Below are 16,861 nucleotides of genomic sequence, written 5' to 3'. Positions count from 1 at the left end.
TTGGCCAATAGGTGTCGCAACCAAGCTGGCCGGCAGCCCCCTCCGCGAACCAATGGGAAGCAAGCCCCTGGGAGTGTCCCGCCCTGGGTCGAGAGCCAAGAGCCAATGGAAAATGGGGGCTGAACGGTGATGCGGCCGGAGGTAGGTGGAGTCGCCCCCGACCTGGACGGGAGCCTGGCGGGGTCAGCCCCTGACGAGCTGCCTGGCGCATGGCTGTGTGGGGACTGGGATCCCGCCTTGGCCTGCGCGGGGGCCTCGGCGCCGGCAGGCTGCTGTGTCCTCGTTTCCAGAGCCGCGGCCCCCAGGGCGTGGAAGACGGGGACGGGTGAGTGCCTGGCTGGGGAGGGTAACTCGGACACCTGCCGTGAATTGTGGTGTCGTCGCCATGGTGACGTCACACCGCAGTGAGGTCGCCGCAGCAACTGCCAGGTGACACGTCTTAGTCCTGACGTCACCTTGGCCACGTGAGCACCGTGGCAGCCAGAGACCCAAGATTTCTTTGCACAAGTCCGAACGAAGCCCGCCTGTCGTGCGTCAGGGCAGGGCACGTCCCTGGCCCGCCACGAGGGCCATCTTGCCCCGCCTCACCGTCGGGTGGGCCTCAATTCAGATTTTGACCTATTTCCTAAGACACAGAGATACACCAACACGATCTGAAGGTGGCCGTCCTCACCGACCTTGAAACTTGCTCCCCTTCCCAGACCTCCGAACCCGCGTGGTCCCATGAATTTATCATGGATCGATATACTCTCCTAGATCCAGTAATTGAACGTTTGGATCACCTCGTGATGCCACATGTTCGTGTCAAAGCCTGCATTAAAGGTGTTATGTTGCTATTTGAAAATGCCAGAATTAGAACTCTGTTTTGCCAGGTCTTCATTCCTGAGTATACGTGAAGCTTCATAGAATGGAAATGGCCCAGATTACTTTCTCCAAGCAGCCCTGACTGGGTAGAGTAGAGGATAAGAGTTTGGGTGGGTCAAAGTAACGGTTTCTGTCGGGTAAAAGGTAACTGGGGTCTGGAGTAAGGTAGTCTTGGGCATGAATCCCAGCCCTGTGTCTTCCTTCCTGAGGGACCTGGAGTCTCATCTTGTGAGCTCCAATTTCCTCAACAGTAAAAGGAAGGTCACCGGTAGTGCCTATGGGGTAATTCCAGGAGATAATGCCAGTAATCCACTTAGCACAGTGCAGAGACTATGGAAAGTGATCAATAAACTCTTTCAGTGAATATTTATTGAGCATGTGCATTGAGCAGTGCACTACATGAGCTACTCTGCAGATAATGGATGTGGGCAGGACACAGAGCTTGCCCACAACGGACTGAATTGGGAAGAAGGGAGGAAAATGATGCCAACACGAGATCCAAACAGAGGAGGGGAAAGTCCTGCCTCTGAGGTTACTGGGCAAGATGTGACCCACTGAAGGAGGTGTCATGCCCACTCTCCACTTCTTGATGTCTGTGTCTCATTAGGCCACAGCCTTCCTTGAAGACACCCAAGATCCCCAAGATATACACCAAAACAGGAGACAAAGGTAGGTGGCAGATGAAACATGCAAAAAACTCCATTTGAAAGTTCTTCCAAATTGTTTGCATATGTTAAAAATTATGTAACAGGGGCACCTGGGTGGCTCGGTTGGTTCGGCATCCGACTTCGGCTCCGGTGATCTCACAGTTCATGAGTTCGAGCCCCATGTCAGCTCTGTGCTGACAACTCAGAGCCTGGAGCCTGCTTCAGATTCTGTATCTTCCCCCCCCCCCAAAAATAAACATTAAAAATAATGTAACAGGTCTCAATAAATATCATCAAATGTGATATGAAATGAAAGATGCCTAAGATATATGAAGTGATAAAAGCAAATTGCAGAGCAATCCAAATAATTGAAATCTACTTGGATAAAAGTGTGTGTTATGCGTATATACGTATATGTGTTCAGATATGCATAGAATATGCTGAAAGGTTACATCTTGAAGTACTACCTGGGAGAGAGATTGAGTTTAGGAGAGGGGAATGAACAGAAGGGCTTTCATTGTTTATGGCGCATACTTTTATTCTATTCTAGGACTTTTTGTAATGAGCATATATTACTTTATGTAAACAATACCTGAAAATAATGTTGTACAGAAAAAAGTGAGATGTAGACTATATCAATGTGACATATTTTCTAAAGTTTACAACTGCAGGGGCGCCTGGCCGGCTCAGAAGTGCATGCGACTCTTGATCTTGGGGTCCTGAGTTCGAGCCCTATGTCGGGTGTAGAGATTTCTTAAGTATTTTATTTATTTATTTTTTTAATGTTTATTTTTGAGAGAGACAGAGCATGAGTGGGGAGGGGCAGACACACACACACACACACACACACACACACACACACACACACACACACACAGAATCTGAAGCAGGCTCCAGGCTCTGAGCGGTAGGCACAGAGCCCCACACGGGGCTCGAACTCACAAGCCGTGAGATCATGTCCTGAGCTGAAGTTGGACACTTAACCGACTGAGCCACCCAGGTGCCCCTACTTAAATATTTTAATTAAAAAAATTGCAGGTTGGGGCGCCTGGGTGGCTCAGTCGGTTAAGCATCCCACTCTTGGTTTCGACTCAGGTCATGATCTCATGGCTTTGTGGGATCAAGCCCTGCATTGGGCTGTGTGCTGGCAGTGGGAGCCTGCTTGGGATTCTCTCTCCCCCTCTCTCTGCCCCTCCCCCAGCCCCTCCCCCACTCGCACTGTCTTTGTTTCTCTCAAAGTAAACAAATAAACTTAAAAAAACTGTGCAGGTGGGGCGCCTGGGTGGCTCAGTCGGTTGAGCGTCCAACTTCGGCTCAGGTCATGATCTCACAGATTGTGAGTTTGAGGCCTGCGTCGGGCTCTGTGCCGACAGCTCAGAGCCTGGAGCCTGCTTCGGATTCTGGGTCTCTCTCTCTCTCTATCCCTCCTCTGTTCATGCTAGGTCTCTCTCTGTCTCAAAAATAAATAAACAGCAAAAAAAATTTTTTTTTAAAAACTGTGAAGGTCACTAGTTTACATATATTTTGGGGAGTATGTACTTAGGTCGTAAAAGTATAAAAGATATGCATACGATATACTTAATGCCACTGAACCATACTCTTAGAAATGATTCGAATGCTAAGTTTTATGTTATATGTCTACTACCACAGTAAATAAAGGGAAAGAGAACGTGCACAGGCATGCCCTCCAGCCGAGACCCCCAGGGACAGTCTAGTCAAGTTGGGTCACTTAGCTCATTACATGGCACACCGTGGGCTCAGTGAGAAGATACTGGAAAGGACCCATTATAGGACTAGGCTTATGCCAGGTGATCTGGAACAAATTCCAGGAAGTGGGGTGTTGCTCTGGATTGGATGCTGTCAGGAAGCAGGGCTAATTCTCTAGTTGGGTATCTCAATCATTTTTTTTTTAATTTTTTTAACGTTTATTTATTTTTGAGACAGAGAGAGACAGAGCATGAACGGGGGAGGGTCAGAGAGAAGGAGACACAGAATCTGAAACAGGCTCCAGGCTCTGAGCTGTCAGCACAGAGCCCGACGCAGGGCTCGAACTCACGGACCGCGAGATCATGACCTGAGCCGAAGTCGGCCGCTTAACCGACTGAGCCACCCAGGCGCCCCTCAATCATTTTTTATCTAGAAGGTGGGTGTGACAAAGAGAGGCCAAAGCTGTCATTGATAAAGAAGCAGCAGTCCCTCGCATTAGCCAGAGAATGGGGATGTTTGGTCATTTTTACAGGTTGGACAGTGTTCTGTGCTCAGACATGATTATGGGGGGTCTTGTTTGGGGATTGCTGTGTCACAGTCAGAGTGGGCCACCAGACAGTGTTCCACAGAGGTGTTTCCGTCCCAACGGAACACCACAGCCTGCCTGTGAGCGCCAGGCTGGCTCCTGGCTGTCGGGAGCAGATTTATTCTATCTCCGTGGCTAAGGGAACATGGTGGGAAATCGTGACCTAGGCAGAGATCCACAGAGGACTTCGATTTTATGTGAAATATAATTATAATATGTACCTATATGTCTTATTTCTTTTTTTTTTTTTTAATTTTTTTTTCAACGTTTATTTATTTTTGGGACAGAGAGAGACAGAGCATGAACGGGGGAGGGGCAGAGAGAGAGGGAGACACAGAATCGGAAACAGGCTCCAGGCTCTGAGCTGTCAGCACAGAGCCCGACGCGGGGCTCGAACTCACGGACCGCGAGATCGTGACCTGGCTGAAGTCGGACGCTTAACTGACTGCGCCACCCAGGCGCCCCTGTCTTATTTCTTTTTTTAAACAATGTTTATTTATTGACAGAGAGAGAGAGAGAGAGAGAGAGAGAGAGAGAGCCGTCCCACGCAAGTGGGTAGGGGCAGAGAGAGAGGGAGAGAAAGAATCCCAAGGAGGCGGCACACAGACAGCATGGAGCCCAACATGGGGCTCCGTCTCACAAACCATGACATCATGCCCTGAACTGAAATCAAGAGTCGGATGCTTAATCGACTGAGCCACCCAGGTGCCCCTTTATATGTCTTATTTCTTTAGCAGAATGATTAGTACATGATTTTTAGGAATAAAATAAAAGCGTGTCAGGAAAGAAGTTACCCTTAGGAGTAGCAATGAAAAGGGGTACCTGGGGGCTTCAGGGGTGCTGATCATTCTCTATTTGTTGATCTGGGTCCTGATCACAGAGGTATATTCAGGTAGGAGCAATTGATCAACTTATATACTTAGGATTTGAGCACTTTTCTGTGTATATGTTATCCTTCAGGTGGAAAGTTTTTTTAAAAAAAGAGCATGTCAGGAAAAATAAAAAATCTTAATTTGGGTGGCTAAACATTTTTTCATAGGGTTTTCTAGCACCTTCACTGGAGAAAGGAGACCTAAAGATGACCAAGTGTTTGAAGCCGTGGGAACTACAGATGAATTAAGCTCAGCCATTGGGTAAGGCAGACGGGGTTGGCCTTGAGGCGGGGTTTGAATCGGCACCAGTAACGTAGTTCATGGGAAGCTCTCGAGAGCGCTGGCCGGCCCCGGGGGGCGGCCAACCCTTGGTGAACCTGCCTCGGCCTGGCACGAGGCCTCCACGAGGCTGCCGGGGGCTGCAGGCGCCTTTCCCTTCCGGCCCTGCCTGCTCCTGGCTGGCATCTGTCCCACGCCATGTGGAGCTGCCATGCCCCTCCTTCCCTGGTTCCCCCACTCTTCAGGCGAGTACGGGTGTGCGGCTCCCACCTCCCAGTGGTGGGCCCGACTAGGTGAGGTGTTCAGGATGGATAATGGCAGGTGCAGGTGGTCTGCCAGCGGAGCAGAGAATGCAGACCCCTTGGTGTCTGTGGGAAGGCGGGGGGTGGGGGGAGGAAGTGGAAGAGGCAGACACAAGGTGAAATGTGCAGGGGGGAAGGACGGGGAGTTCTGGCATCAGCTGTTTAGGATTAGCAAATCAGCAAGCCATCATCCCTCAGTCCGGGGCGGGGGGCAGGAGACTGGGGACACCTCGATTGTGGATTGTCGGAGAGCAAGCCTCTCCATGTGCCAGGCAGAGAGCCTCAGCCCACGTGCCTCATGGAGCCCACAGTCTTGGGGGTGCTGGGGGAGCAGACAGTAGAGGGGCACCCTCCAGGTGGCAGGAGCCTGAAGGAGCAGCACCGAGGAGGGTCTACAACTGGCTGCATCGTGGGGATGTCTTCCCTGAGGATATTCCCAGGCACCTGCCTGGTGCCAAGCCGGAGGATGTCGCTTTGCGGAGGGCAGACTGTGTCCGGCCCACAGAGTTGTTCCTTGCAGTCCAAAGCAGGAGACCCACGCTAGATGACAAATTAACACGTTTGTCTGTTTAGTTTGACTATAAGGCAGGCTAAGACGATACACTGGTTGTGCCCAGAAGGCAACCTCTGTTGCGTGGTGACGCTTCACCCCAGTCCCCTCCTCTGTCTTCCGGGTGGGTCCAGCCAATGGAAGGCACCAGCAGGAGATGGGACATTGGTAGAGAGAGGAGTGGGAACACTTTTGCCCCCATTCCCCAGTGACTCTCGCCCAGTCAGCTGCATGGCTCCTGGCGGTGGCCCCACCAAGAATCCAGCTCTCCCGGGTCTGGAGCACCTTTGACCCTCCCTCGCCCCTTCAGGCCCCTGCTTGTGCTAATTTTTGCCACCCACTGTCATTCCATAACTATTCTCACACCCTGTTAATAGTCCCCTGGCCAGCCTTTCCTCCAGGAACCCTGTGAATGCACTGCCGACTCTTCCCTGCCAGGCCCCTGACTGGTAAAGAGAGTGGCAGAGTTTGGAGGGAGGCTGGAGCTGGGGTCCTGACCTGCGTCTGGGGCGCTTGGCTTTCCCCGTCCCACCTGCCTTACCAGGAACTCCTACTCAGCCTTCAAAGTCCCACTTCCAGCACTGCTTCCTCCAGGAAGCCCTCCCTGAACTCCAGCCAAGGCCAAGGTTTCCAGGACCCTGGCCCTTTCCTCCAGAGAGCTGACCTCAGTTTGCAACTTCACGTTCAGTCATGTGATACCCGATTCACGCCTCGGCCTCCTGCCGAACAGAGCCTGTGTCCCTTGTACTCATGCTGAATTGCCTGGACCTGGCCAGAGTAGGCACTGAGAAAGGAAGTGTTGACTGGATGAGTAATGAGTATAAGAAAAGGCATTTTGAGCAACAAACACCCCTAACCAAATGAAAGGTTATGATGTTCTCACTGTCAGCAAGAAAAATAACCCTGTGGTGTCAGAGCTGAATTAGGGCCCACAGACATGATGTGAGACGCAGATTCTTTTCTTTTTCCTCACAGGTTTGCTTTGGAATTAGTCGCAGAGAAAGGCCACCCGTTTGCTGAAGAGCTGCAGAAAGTGAGTAGCAGTGTCTCATCCCAAGTTGGGATTTGTATCCCTGTGGCCTGATGGCCATAACTGGATTTGCCATCTGACCGTCACTTCCTCTCTGGGTCACCTGGGGCTACTCACTGTTTCTCTGGGATCCTCTTGTTTCTTCACCTGCAAAACGGGGACACAGAGATCATCCTCCCTCCCAGGCGAGTGGTGAAGAACAGCACCAAGGGGGGGGAAACGTAAAGTGCAGTGGACTTGACCCAGCGTGCTTCTGCCCTTCAGGGGACACACGGCAATGTCTGGTATTACTCTTGGTGGTTACAGGTGGGCGGCGGGGGGGGCGGCTCCTGACATCTAGTTGGTAGAGGCCAGGGATGCACATGCTAAATGTCCTACAACGCCCAGGGCCTCCCCTGCCACAGAGAATGCCCCTTGCCTGAATGTCAGCAGCCCCGAGGCTGAGAAACCTGGGAAGACCAGCTTCAGGAAGCCCTAGGCCAGGGGACCTTATGGCCTTTAGTATTAGTGTTCTCCTTAGGAAGCATGGAGACTGTGACCCACAGACAGGACTTTAACAGTGGAGACAGGGACATCCCCTCGGATGCATAGGACGTGTCCAAGGTTTCAGTCTACACATTGACCTGAGACTGTAGAAGCTGCTTCCTGGGCACTCAGCCTGCTTCAGTCCTCCAGGCCAGGCTGGGGCCCGCTTAGCCTCCTGGGAGCAGGCGGAGGGCAGTGAGGGGGCCACAGAAGGATGGGAGGGCCTTAAGTGCCGGAACTTTCTGTGAATGAGGCCCTCCTGTGCACCGCCAGCGTGGTTTTCAGCCTCCCGGTGAAGAAGCTCTCACCTCAGCAGGCGTCATTTCCGCATGCTGTGCTCATCTCTGCAGGGTTTCCAGAGGGAAAAGGCTGAGGCGGGGGTGGGGGGGCGGGGGCAGTGACGTGATGAGTCCACCTATGCTTTAGGCCCCTGTCCTTTGGGTCCCAGCTCCAACGTCACGTCCCCCAGGGCCTTGTGTGGCCGCCCGGCCTCCAGCCCGGTTAGGCGCCTCCTCCAGCTTTCCACAACCCCCGTTGTGGAGGCCCCGCCTCTAATGGCAGGTGCCACAAAGAGTGTCACACAGTCTGATCCGTCTGTCTCCCCACTGGCCTGGGCACCCCGAGGGTGCAGACTGTGATCTTCTCACCTGGGAGCCCCGCCAGGTCCCCGCTCGCTGGGCCCGTGCACCGCTCTCCTCAGAAGCCTGTGACCTGCAGGTTAACGGGCACGTTATTGGGGCAAAACAAACTCCTAAAGGAAAGGGCTGCCTGCCCAAGGCGCCGGGGCTGGGAATCAGCGGAGTTGGGATCTGATTCCCAAGCTGGCTCCCGCCCCTCCAGTGCTGGGGTGAGTGCTGCAGCTGGCCGTCCAGGGGGGCACTACCGTTACCCTGCCTCCTGCTCGAAGCCCGCGAGACGCCAGGCGGCCAAGGTCCCCACCCAGGTTCTGCCGGTCGGCGGCCCAAGGAGGGTCCCAGCTCACTGCTGGGTGGGCAGCCTCTGCTGCCTCCCGCTGCGCCCTGCTCCCGGCACGCTGTCACAGTCGCCATTTCAGCAGAGGTCACAGACCACCACCCACCTCACGGCGCCCCACCCAGCTTGAGCAGACTCTAGCCGGCCACAAAGGAGGTGGCATTCGTGGGGCTCACTGGCACGGGCGCCCGTGGGTCGTTTGTCACGCAGGGGTCGACCATGTTCTCGTAGATACTTGTCCTTTATGGCTTAGTTTTAAAGCACTGTCACGTTTGGTGTCTCGGCCCGGCTGTCACAGGTCAGACAACCACAGCCGTCAGTGGAGAGGAAAGGGAAAGACTTCCCGGGGCCCAGGCTGACGGAGACGAGAGTGGGGTGAGAAGCTACCTCTTGACTGTCACTGGGCACCTGACACTCATCGTCTGTGTGACTCGCACCCCCAAGGGACCCAGGGCCCCCGCTCAACAGAGCTGGTGTCCAAGGCAGACGTGCCGAAGGTTCAGATGGAGTTTGCTGATTCACCTTTAGATGCCAGCTGATTAAAGATCCGGCCAGTCCCCAGCAGGGCAGCCCCTGCTCGCCTCCTGGTGTCACAGGGCACCCCTGCACGTGGAACCACGTGAGCCCCGCCCGGCCCGCCAGGAATGGGTCTTCACTGTCGCCCCCTGTTGGTTCCCCAGATCCAGTGCTCGCTGCAGGACGTCGGCTCTGCCCTGGCGACCCCGCGCTCCTCGGCCAGGGAGGCTCACTTAAGTAATCTTCTCTCCCAACCTGCCGCGCGTGCTCAGAGGTGGGACCCTGTCCGGGGCGTCCCCTGGCACCCCCGTCAGCCTGGCCCGTAGACCCCGAGAAGGAAGGCCCTCCCGAGCCGGCGGAAGTGGTTTGCAGAGCCCCCCGGGGTGGAAGGGACGTGGGGGCGGTTTCCTTGGTCTGGGCGGCGACGGGCCCCATGGCCGTGTCCTCCTGCTTCTCGGCTCCTCAGGATGTGCTGCATTCGAGGCGGGGCCCATCCTGGAGCTGGAGCAGTGGATCGACAGATACTCTAGCCAGCTCCCCCCTCTCACGGCGTTTATCCTGCCGGTAGGTGCCAGGCGGTGTCAACCTGGGGGTGGCCGCAGGCCAAGTGTGTTCACAGAAACACACAGGTGCGGAGTAAGCCGCCTCTTTAATTTTTGCCTGACAGAAGCTGGCCGCCGGCCTCCCAAGTCCCCTCCGGACCCTCCCCGGTCCCTCTCCAGCCCTGCCCACTTTGGAGGGGGCTTCCCAGTGGACGCGCCCCTCTGCAGGGCCCCGGAAGCAGAACACTGCTGGCTGGGGGCGGGGGCAGGGTCCTATGTATCTGTCGGTCCATCTGTCCAGGGGGCTCCCTGTCTGCAGTGGGCACACCCCCCCCCACCCCCTTCCCCCCCCTCCCCACCCCCGCTCCAGCCAGCGCCCGCTCTCTCCTTTCAGTCGGGAGGCAAGAGCAGCTCCGCGCTGCACTTCTGTCGGGCCGTGTGCCGCCGAGCAGAAAGACGGTAAGGGGGCCAAGGGAGAGGGCGGGGCCTGGCCAGAGCAGCAGGCAAGCCTAGGAGGGTCGGCTCCGTGCCATCCATCCAGCCACCCATCGGCAGACCTTCACCTGCCACCTTCACCGTTCCAGGTGGACGCCAGCCAGCCCGGGTCTCTGTCCTCAGAGCCCTGCATAGCCGAGGGGAGACAGTGACCTGCGAGCAGACAAATGACAGATGATGTAACCACATCACGCTCAGAGCTTACGGAGAAACAAGAGGTTATAGGTGAACAGGGTAGGAGGAGTCCCTGATGGGGTTAGCTGGTTATTTATAATTCTGACACTCACATGCTATGAAAGTCAAAAGGATATTCGGGGAGAGGCCTCCCTGCCCTGTGCCCCGGCTCCTCATCCCTGGGAGTTAACGTAAGTGGGGTAGTTGGAGCCGGGCAGAAATGAGTGGAGAGCCCCGCACCGTGGTCAGGGCTGTGAGGGACGTGGAGTGAACACAGGGAGGGTGTCTCCCAGTCACACTGCGTGAGCCAGGGGTTGAAGGATTGGGGGGCGGGGAGGAACAGCGTCCAGTGCGAGGGGACAGCAAGGGCAGAGGTGGCAGCCCACACTGAACGGACACAAAGGAGACCCGAGTGTCTGGGTCCAGAGGGAGAGGGTGTGGGGCACAACGAGGCCAGAGACCGGGCAGGGCCTCGGAGGCACAGAGAGGTCTACCTCTATCCCGAGAGCAATAGGAAACCGTTGGTGGGCTTTAGGCCACATGGTGACATGAAGGGACCCTGCTGGCTGCTGGGTACAGAAGGGCCCAGAGGGACCCACAGGGCTGGTGCGGGGCTGGGGGGGGGGGGGCAGGTGGAAGCTCTCAACAGACCTGCCACCCACTGCCCCAACACCTCCAAGTCAGGAAGAGGAAGGACCCCTAAAAGCTACTGACAGCCTTTCAGAGAAACTTCAGAAGAGTTTCCTGCAAAACCTCCATTTACACCACTCGTAACGCCAGCTCACCCAGCTTCCCAGACAAATGGAAGTGAAGCCCTACTTTGATAGAATGGGCAGGGCCGTGCTGGGCATTTGCTCATCGTCACCTCATTGATGCCTCAGGATAACCTTGGCAGAGGGGTGGTGGCACCCCCCCGTGTACAGGAGTCGGGAAACGAGCTCAGAGAGGCGACCTCGTGGCCAGGGTGATCACCTGAGCGGTCCACAGCAGAGTCCAGATTCGACCCCGGGTCGGTCTGCTTCCAAACCCGAGCTCTGTCCACACCACATCACAAAGGTCCCATCCCTCATGAGAGGCTCGTGGGCCCAAGTGGTTCCCAGAGGGGCCCCGCATAACAGAGCTTCAGTTTCAAAAGAAAAAATTCATTGTTTGTAGAAAACCATCCGTGTCGGCAATGCCCACGGTACCAAAACAATCGGAGAGACGCAAAGGCCCGGCAGGGGGCCTCGTCCAGCAGAGGATGCACCAGGCAGGGTGGTGGGGACGTGCATGTGGGATGATGAAACCCCTTGGGCAGGGGACACAAAGCCAGAGCCTCGGTTTCGGGGAGAGCGTCTCTCAGCAAGGGTTATGTGGCGGAGGTGACCTGTGTCAAGGGCCCGCCCCGTCACCAGTGCTCAGCAGACAGCAGTCCAGAGGGATGTCTGCGCCCAGGCCGGCAAGGGCACCAGGTCAAGCCGCTGTAGGCTCTGAGGTGCCGGTGTGGGACGCAGCCCTGGGTCCCCCAGAGTGTCGATCCCGTAATGTATGCGACGTGGCGTTTTCTCCTCTTCCAGGGTGGTGCCTCTTGTCCAGATGGGTGAGACGGACGCTAACGTGGCCAAGTTTTTAAACAGGTACTCTGATGGAATTTGGAGAGTCCCACTCAGTAAAACTAGGCACGTTGTGGGAAGCAACGATAAGAGAAGGGGGCCCACACGTTCATATCCACTGAGGGTCGGCGACATGCCAGGCGCTGCATCGGGCACAGGGATGCAGCTGAGAATGAGGCAGGTACCGTCCCTGTCCCTGGTGAGGCGAAGGTGTCATCGGGAGAGGCTGTTGTGAAAACCAGGAGCACGCAACATAAGAACAAAGGGACAGTGCAGTAGGAAGGGGCCCGCTTTTGGGTTGAGTGACCAGGGAGCTCAGGCAGGGGTCAGACCCACTGTCAGCCCCTCCCCACAAGACTCCAGGGCTGTATGAACTGAGAAGAGACAGCCGGGCAAAGCCAGCTCGGGGCCGTCAGGGCCCAGGGCCCCGACACAGGAACCAGTGAGCCAGGCTGGCCCCAGGAGGTCTCGTCTGGGTTCCGTTCCAGCCTTGCTCATGCAGTTCCAGTGTGGGCAAGGTCAGGGCCCAGGGGCAGACTGAGAACCAGGGGGCCCCTGGGAGCTGTCCTGGATTTCCAGAAAGCGACCTCACAGCCGGGGTCTCGCCCCTCACTGAGGTCACTCCTCCCCCTGGGGTGTGACCTGATCAGCTCCTTTCTTCCTGGGAGGTGGCTGGGCCTGAAGGGAGAGAGGAAGGTTCCATTCATCGGCACAGCAGTGACCTTTGGGGAGCCTTGTCCTCCCGTAGTGTTGTGTGGGCCGAGCCAGTTCATTTCCTCAGCAAGGAGGATAGCACTAGGCAGACTGGAAACAAGCATATCACTACCTTCCAGGAATGGGAGACACCCAGAGCAGAATCTCTTCCACTGCCCCCAAACCCTGCCCCCAGAGAGACGGCCAGGCATCAGAAGGAGGGGGGCTTGATCTCAGTGGGGGCGTGGTCAGGGAAGGTTCCAGCAGGACCTGGCATGGAGCTGGCCACAGAGGGTAAGATTGGGGCCTGGAGAGGTGGAAGAGGGTGGTGGGCAGTGCTCGGCATGAAAACAAGGAAAAGCGGGGGACGGTTGAAAGGTGGGCGGCTTCGTGAACTCACTGCAGGCTCCTTAAGGGCAGGCTGGGTGTCTCAGTCCTGGTCACGGAAGGTACACAAACCAGTCTAGGGAGTGGCCCAAAGCCACCAGCCCTCTGAGGTCCGGGGGGGGTAGCGGCCTCATCTGGCAGGAACTGCCCCAGCCCCGGCGCCAGAGTCACAGAAGCTGGCCTGGAGTGTCATCCATCAAAGCCCAAGTTGGCCGAGCACCCGCTGTCCCGCCCGATGCTCCTGGGGTGTGTGATTTATATTTCCTCCTTGAAGGCTAATATGGGAAGGACCCAGTTAGCATTGATCTCTCATTTCAGATCATTCTCTCTGTCCCTCCAGACTCAGCGACTATCTCTTCACATTAGCCAGATACGCAGCCATGAAAGAGGGGAATCAGGAAAAAATATACAAGAAAAATGACCCGTCGGACCGAGCCTGAGGCACCTGGAAATAATGCAAAGGGGGAGATCTGTAGAGCCCTCCGAGGTGAAGAGTTTGTCCTTCCTGTCCTGATTCTTGAAGATCTCACCCAGGGGGGGCTGGAGGAGACCCCTGTCCTCCCCGCTAGGCTCTCCTGGGTCTTAGAGGAGGTGGTAATGAATGAATTCAGTATGGGGGAAAATAAGGCAAAGTGATCGCCGCAGTGAAAAGCCACATAGAAAAAAATTAAAAGTGGGAAAAGCTTAAGCCGTGTGTGTGGGTGTGGGTGTGTGTGTGTGTGTGCGCGCACGCGTGCGCGCGCACATGTGGTGAGAGAGCCCTTCCCCTGCCGGCTCAGGTGGCATAAAGATTTGGAACGATACCAGAGACCCTGGGAAATGTAATTGGGATTTAGCTGGGCCAGAGGGGCTGTAAATGTCACGTTTATAAAGGGGAAGGCAGGCGGGATTTGGAAGTTCGGTCACCGCTGAGCCACCATCCCCACCTACGTGTGGGGGCAGGGCAGCTGCACACTGACAGGTGAGGCCTCACGACTTGCTTCGGACTCAGGGATGAGGGACCAGGGTCCAGGGACGAGGGACCAAGGAACGGCACGACTTGGAGAAGGACTTCTTTCTCTGCCGGTTTATGCCTCTGAGATCCATGCCATAGCTGTATTTTATCTCTCTTGTCACCGCCGCCCCCTCCCACTGCGAGACGACACTGCCAGTGCCAGCTGTGTCCTTGGGAAAGGGATATTTATGCAGGGCGAGGAGGCGGCCCTGAGAACGTGAAGATCACGCGCTGCTAATTGCGGGAAATGACTCCGGAAGGGCAGGCTCTCACTAACTGTCAGGGCCAAGATGCCTGGTGAACTCGGCTCAGCAATCATTCACTTGCGGAGCCCCTGCTTCACATCGGGCACCGGCTCGTTTCAGGCAGGCTGGTCACTCTGCTGTCCTCCTAGCCAGCAAGTCAGCGAACGTTAAAATGATCGGTCACACGTATAATTTTGCTCTCATTTCTTACGACTCTGCTGCGCATTTTGCAGGAATGGGTACATTTCATCCCGCTGGATCTTTGGCCTCCGGCAGGCTGCAGCAACCCTCTTAAGCCTGGGCGGGGAGGTGGCTGAGGTGCCGGTGAGCGTGGGCGAAGGTGAAATCCCTCCCGGAAGAGGCCGTGTCCGAGGCCTGCCCCGCTCCGCCCTCCCAGTGGTTAGCACCGGGTCTGCTCCCCAGCGGGTGCTGAGCGTCTGTGCACAGAGCTGGAAACACTGAAAGCACCAGCATGTCAGGAGAGGCTAACATGGCTAACTGCCCTGCAAGCACTCGGGCCGGGCCAGGGAGGAGCTGGCCCCAAGAGCTTGCGGTGAACCACTCATTCCCCCGCTTCTGCCCCCTCCTCACAGTCTTCCTGGAAGGGGTAGGACACATGTACCAAAATGCTCCCAGCCATGGTCAGACACCCTGGAAAAGGACAGGAGAAGCCCTTTGAGGAAATACAGCATAAAATGATGCTTTGAAACAAAGCAGCTTGCCTCTTGCCAAATCCCGTCCCCGCCAGCCCTTGCCGGGAGAGGCTGTTGCGCACCTGGAGTTAACCCCCGGTTCCCAGGCCCTGCCTCCGCCTCCTGTCTTTGGCCGGCACGTGTTCCCCGAGAAACGGCCCAGGCGCAGGGCAGACTTGGCATCTCGGGGGCTGCCTCCCGTGTTGCCAACCTGAGAAAAACAGAGCGAGCCTGCTCTGGGGACCCAGAGGACTGATCAGTTTGAAACGTTTGCTGTCCTGCAGGGCCTCACAAAGCCACACTGGAGCCAGAAGCAAAAGGAGAAATGCGCACCCCTGCGTGCTCCCGGCAAAATATCCTCCTGTGTCTCAAACCCAAGGGGAAAGTTCATGAAAAGCTCCACCCTCCAGACACACGACTAAGTAGGAAGCCCGCGTTGCCTGATCTGTTTTGCACGCTGCTGTCGGCGCTCACAAGCCGTCGCCCCCACTCCGCGCAGTTGTGCAGGGGTCGGGAAAGAAACAGCAGGCCGCTTTTACTTAAAACTGTGATGTCTTGGGGCGCCTGCCTGGCTCGGTCAGTGGAGCAGGCGACTCTTGATCTCGGGTCGTGAGTTCCAGCCCTGCGCTGGACACAGAGATTACTTAAAAAATGGTGATGGTTCCTCGATCATAGATCTTTTGCATCCTTTTAATCTTTTAAAATATCACATGAAACTTTTACCTCCCTTGATTCCTGGGGTTTGGGGCACTTCCATACATTGGCACCCATTGAAGTACCTCACCTGCCTACCCCTGGGCCAGACCCGGGGCCCGGGGCACATTTAATACTCCTGCCAGAGAGGAGCTGGGGGGTTGACTGTGTGCCGGGCCCGGTCCAGGGGTACCACGGACCCTCTTGTTCAAACCTCACAGTAGCCCTGAAACAGGCACTCTGCAGGGGAAGAAACCGAGGCTCAGGGGAAGCATCTTGTCTCAGGGAGTCTGCAGCCAGGTGTGGGCTCAGGACAGGGGGCCTTGTGTCTCTCCCTCCACCGCCACTTGACAGTCGTTTTAATCACGACCTGGGCCGCTGAGAACAATGTCAGACGCTAATAGATTCTGCCGTCTCATTTCTCAACCCAGTTTCCCTTAACTGATCTCTCCTGGCTATTGTTAATGTGCATTTTTCACCGAGTAATTTTCTCCGCCCGAACTTGTAACACATCCCAATGACAAACGTCCCGGTTCCGAATCCCCCGTCAGCTGCAATGTCACCCTCGCCTCCTCCCGACACCTTCCTCCGACAGCCCATCCAGTTTTATGATTGCTCTGTCCCAGTTATCACTACTGAACCTTTAAGAATCCAGACGTACTTCAAGTTTAATTGAATAAAATTCCTTGTATAATAAATTCCACGTGAATGCTACATAAATCAGTGCCTGGACGGATTTGTGGCCCGTCCCTCCCTCCCTTCGCCCAGGCCCAGGAGTCTTCCGGGCAATACTGGACCCAGGCTGGCCCAGTCGTTCTATCAAGGACTTACCTTTGCAGTCCTGATGGGGGCGCAGTTTCCTTCTCTGGGAGTCCCCCGTGAAGACAGTGCTTGAGCCGGAGCAAAGGCAGGGGTGACAGGTCGGGGACGCCTGAGGCCTGAGGATGTCCCTCACGTTCCTCTCCCACTCCACAGAATCAGACACTTGTGAAGGAGGGACCGTGCACACTCTTCCTAGAGACACACGCACGTGTTCACCATGCGCATACACCGTGGAAGTCCCGGGCAAGAATCCCCTAGAATGACCAGCATAGCCCCCCTTTTCAGGAGCCAACCGGAGTCTCAGGCTGCCTACTGCAAAGCCTCGCCTGGAGTCCGCAGAGCTCCAGCCTTGAAGCGCGAGAAGCAGCACTGGGCTGCCCGACGGCTTCTGATGCTTGAAACGCCGCGGAGGGCAGTGAGCGCAGCTTGGCATGGGCTCAAGACCAGCTCTGGAACTTTCTAGCTTCTTGCCTCTGGGCGGGCCACTCCATCCTTCTCAGCCTTGCTTCTTCGTCTGTGAAATGGGAAGGACAACAATGTCTGCCCCATAGGTAGGGGCCACCGGGAGAGCTTAATGAGGCAGCGTGTAAAAGGGCTCGGCACGCCCCGCAGCAAGCCAGCTGTTCTTACGGTTTGTCTTGTCGTTATGGTTAGATTCGAATTCAGGCTCCAGCTGTGCCGC

General features: G+C 56.0%; 1 protein-coding gene across 6 annotated transcripts; it reads left to right on the top strand.

Moving 5' to 3' along the window:
- Window positions 1–141: 141 nt before the first annotated feature.
- On the top strand, window positions 142–13,421 carry MMAB (metabolism of cobalamin associated B). 6 transcript variants are annotated; one of them, XR_007145716.1, is made up of 10 exons: window positions 142–325; window positions 1,472–1,533; window positions 4,844–4,937; window positions 6,783–6,840; window positions 9,015–9,087; window positions 9,317–9,414; window positions 9,787–9,851; window positions 11,618–11,677; window positions 12,487–12,640; window positions 13,074–13,421. XR_007145716.1 is itself a non-coding variant. In XM_047827184.1 (9 exons), the coding sequence occupies exons 1-9, from the start codon at window positions 210–212 to the stop codon at window positions 13,171–13,173; spliced, it is 726 nt and encodes a 241-aa protein (XP_047683140.1). In that variant the 5' UTR covers window positions 145–209; the 3' UTR covers window positions 13,174–13,421. The 6 variants fall into 6 exon arrangements, 2 of the variants coding, with proteins under 2 accessions (XP_047683143.1, XP_047683140.1); XR_007145717.1 differs by lacking the exon at window positions 12,487–12,640 and adding an exon at window positions 9,977–10,121 and having other exon boundaries at window positions 143–325; window positions 13,074–13,156; XR_007145719.1 differs by lacking the exon at window positions 12,487–12,640 and adding an exon at window positions 9,977–10,112 and having other exon boundaries at window positions 143–325; window positions 13,074–13,154.
- The last annotated feature ends 3,440 nt before the right edge of the window (window positions 13,422–16,861 follow it).

Source organism: Prionailurus viverrinus, chromosome D3 (genome assembly GCF_022837055.1).
Source record: "Prionailurus viverrinus isolate Anna chromosome D3, UM_Priviv_1.0, whole genome shotgun sequence".
Lineage (NCBI taxonomy): Eukaryota > Metazoa > Chordata > Mammalia > Carnivora > Felidae > Prionailurus > Prionailurus viverrinus.
Note: the sequence above shows the minus strand (reverse complement) of the source record. Positions and strands in the feature narration are given on the sequence as shown.

Excerpts from the sequence above, each read along its gene's own strand:
- MMAB (XM_047827184.1), top strand. The coding sequence starts at position 210 with ATGGCTGTGTGGGGACTGGGATCCCGCCTTGGCCTGCGCGGGGGCCTC. Across the intron at positions 9,852-11,617 it reads TGCCGCCGAGCAGAAAGACG|GGTGGTGCCTCTTGTCCAGA; the intron begins GTAAGGGGGCCA and ends CTCCTCTTCCAG. Across the intron at positions 11,678-13,073 it reads GTGGCCAAGTTTTTAAACAG|ACTCAGCGACTATCTCTTCA; the intron begins GTACTCTGATGG and ends CTGTCCCTCCAG.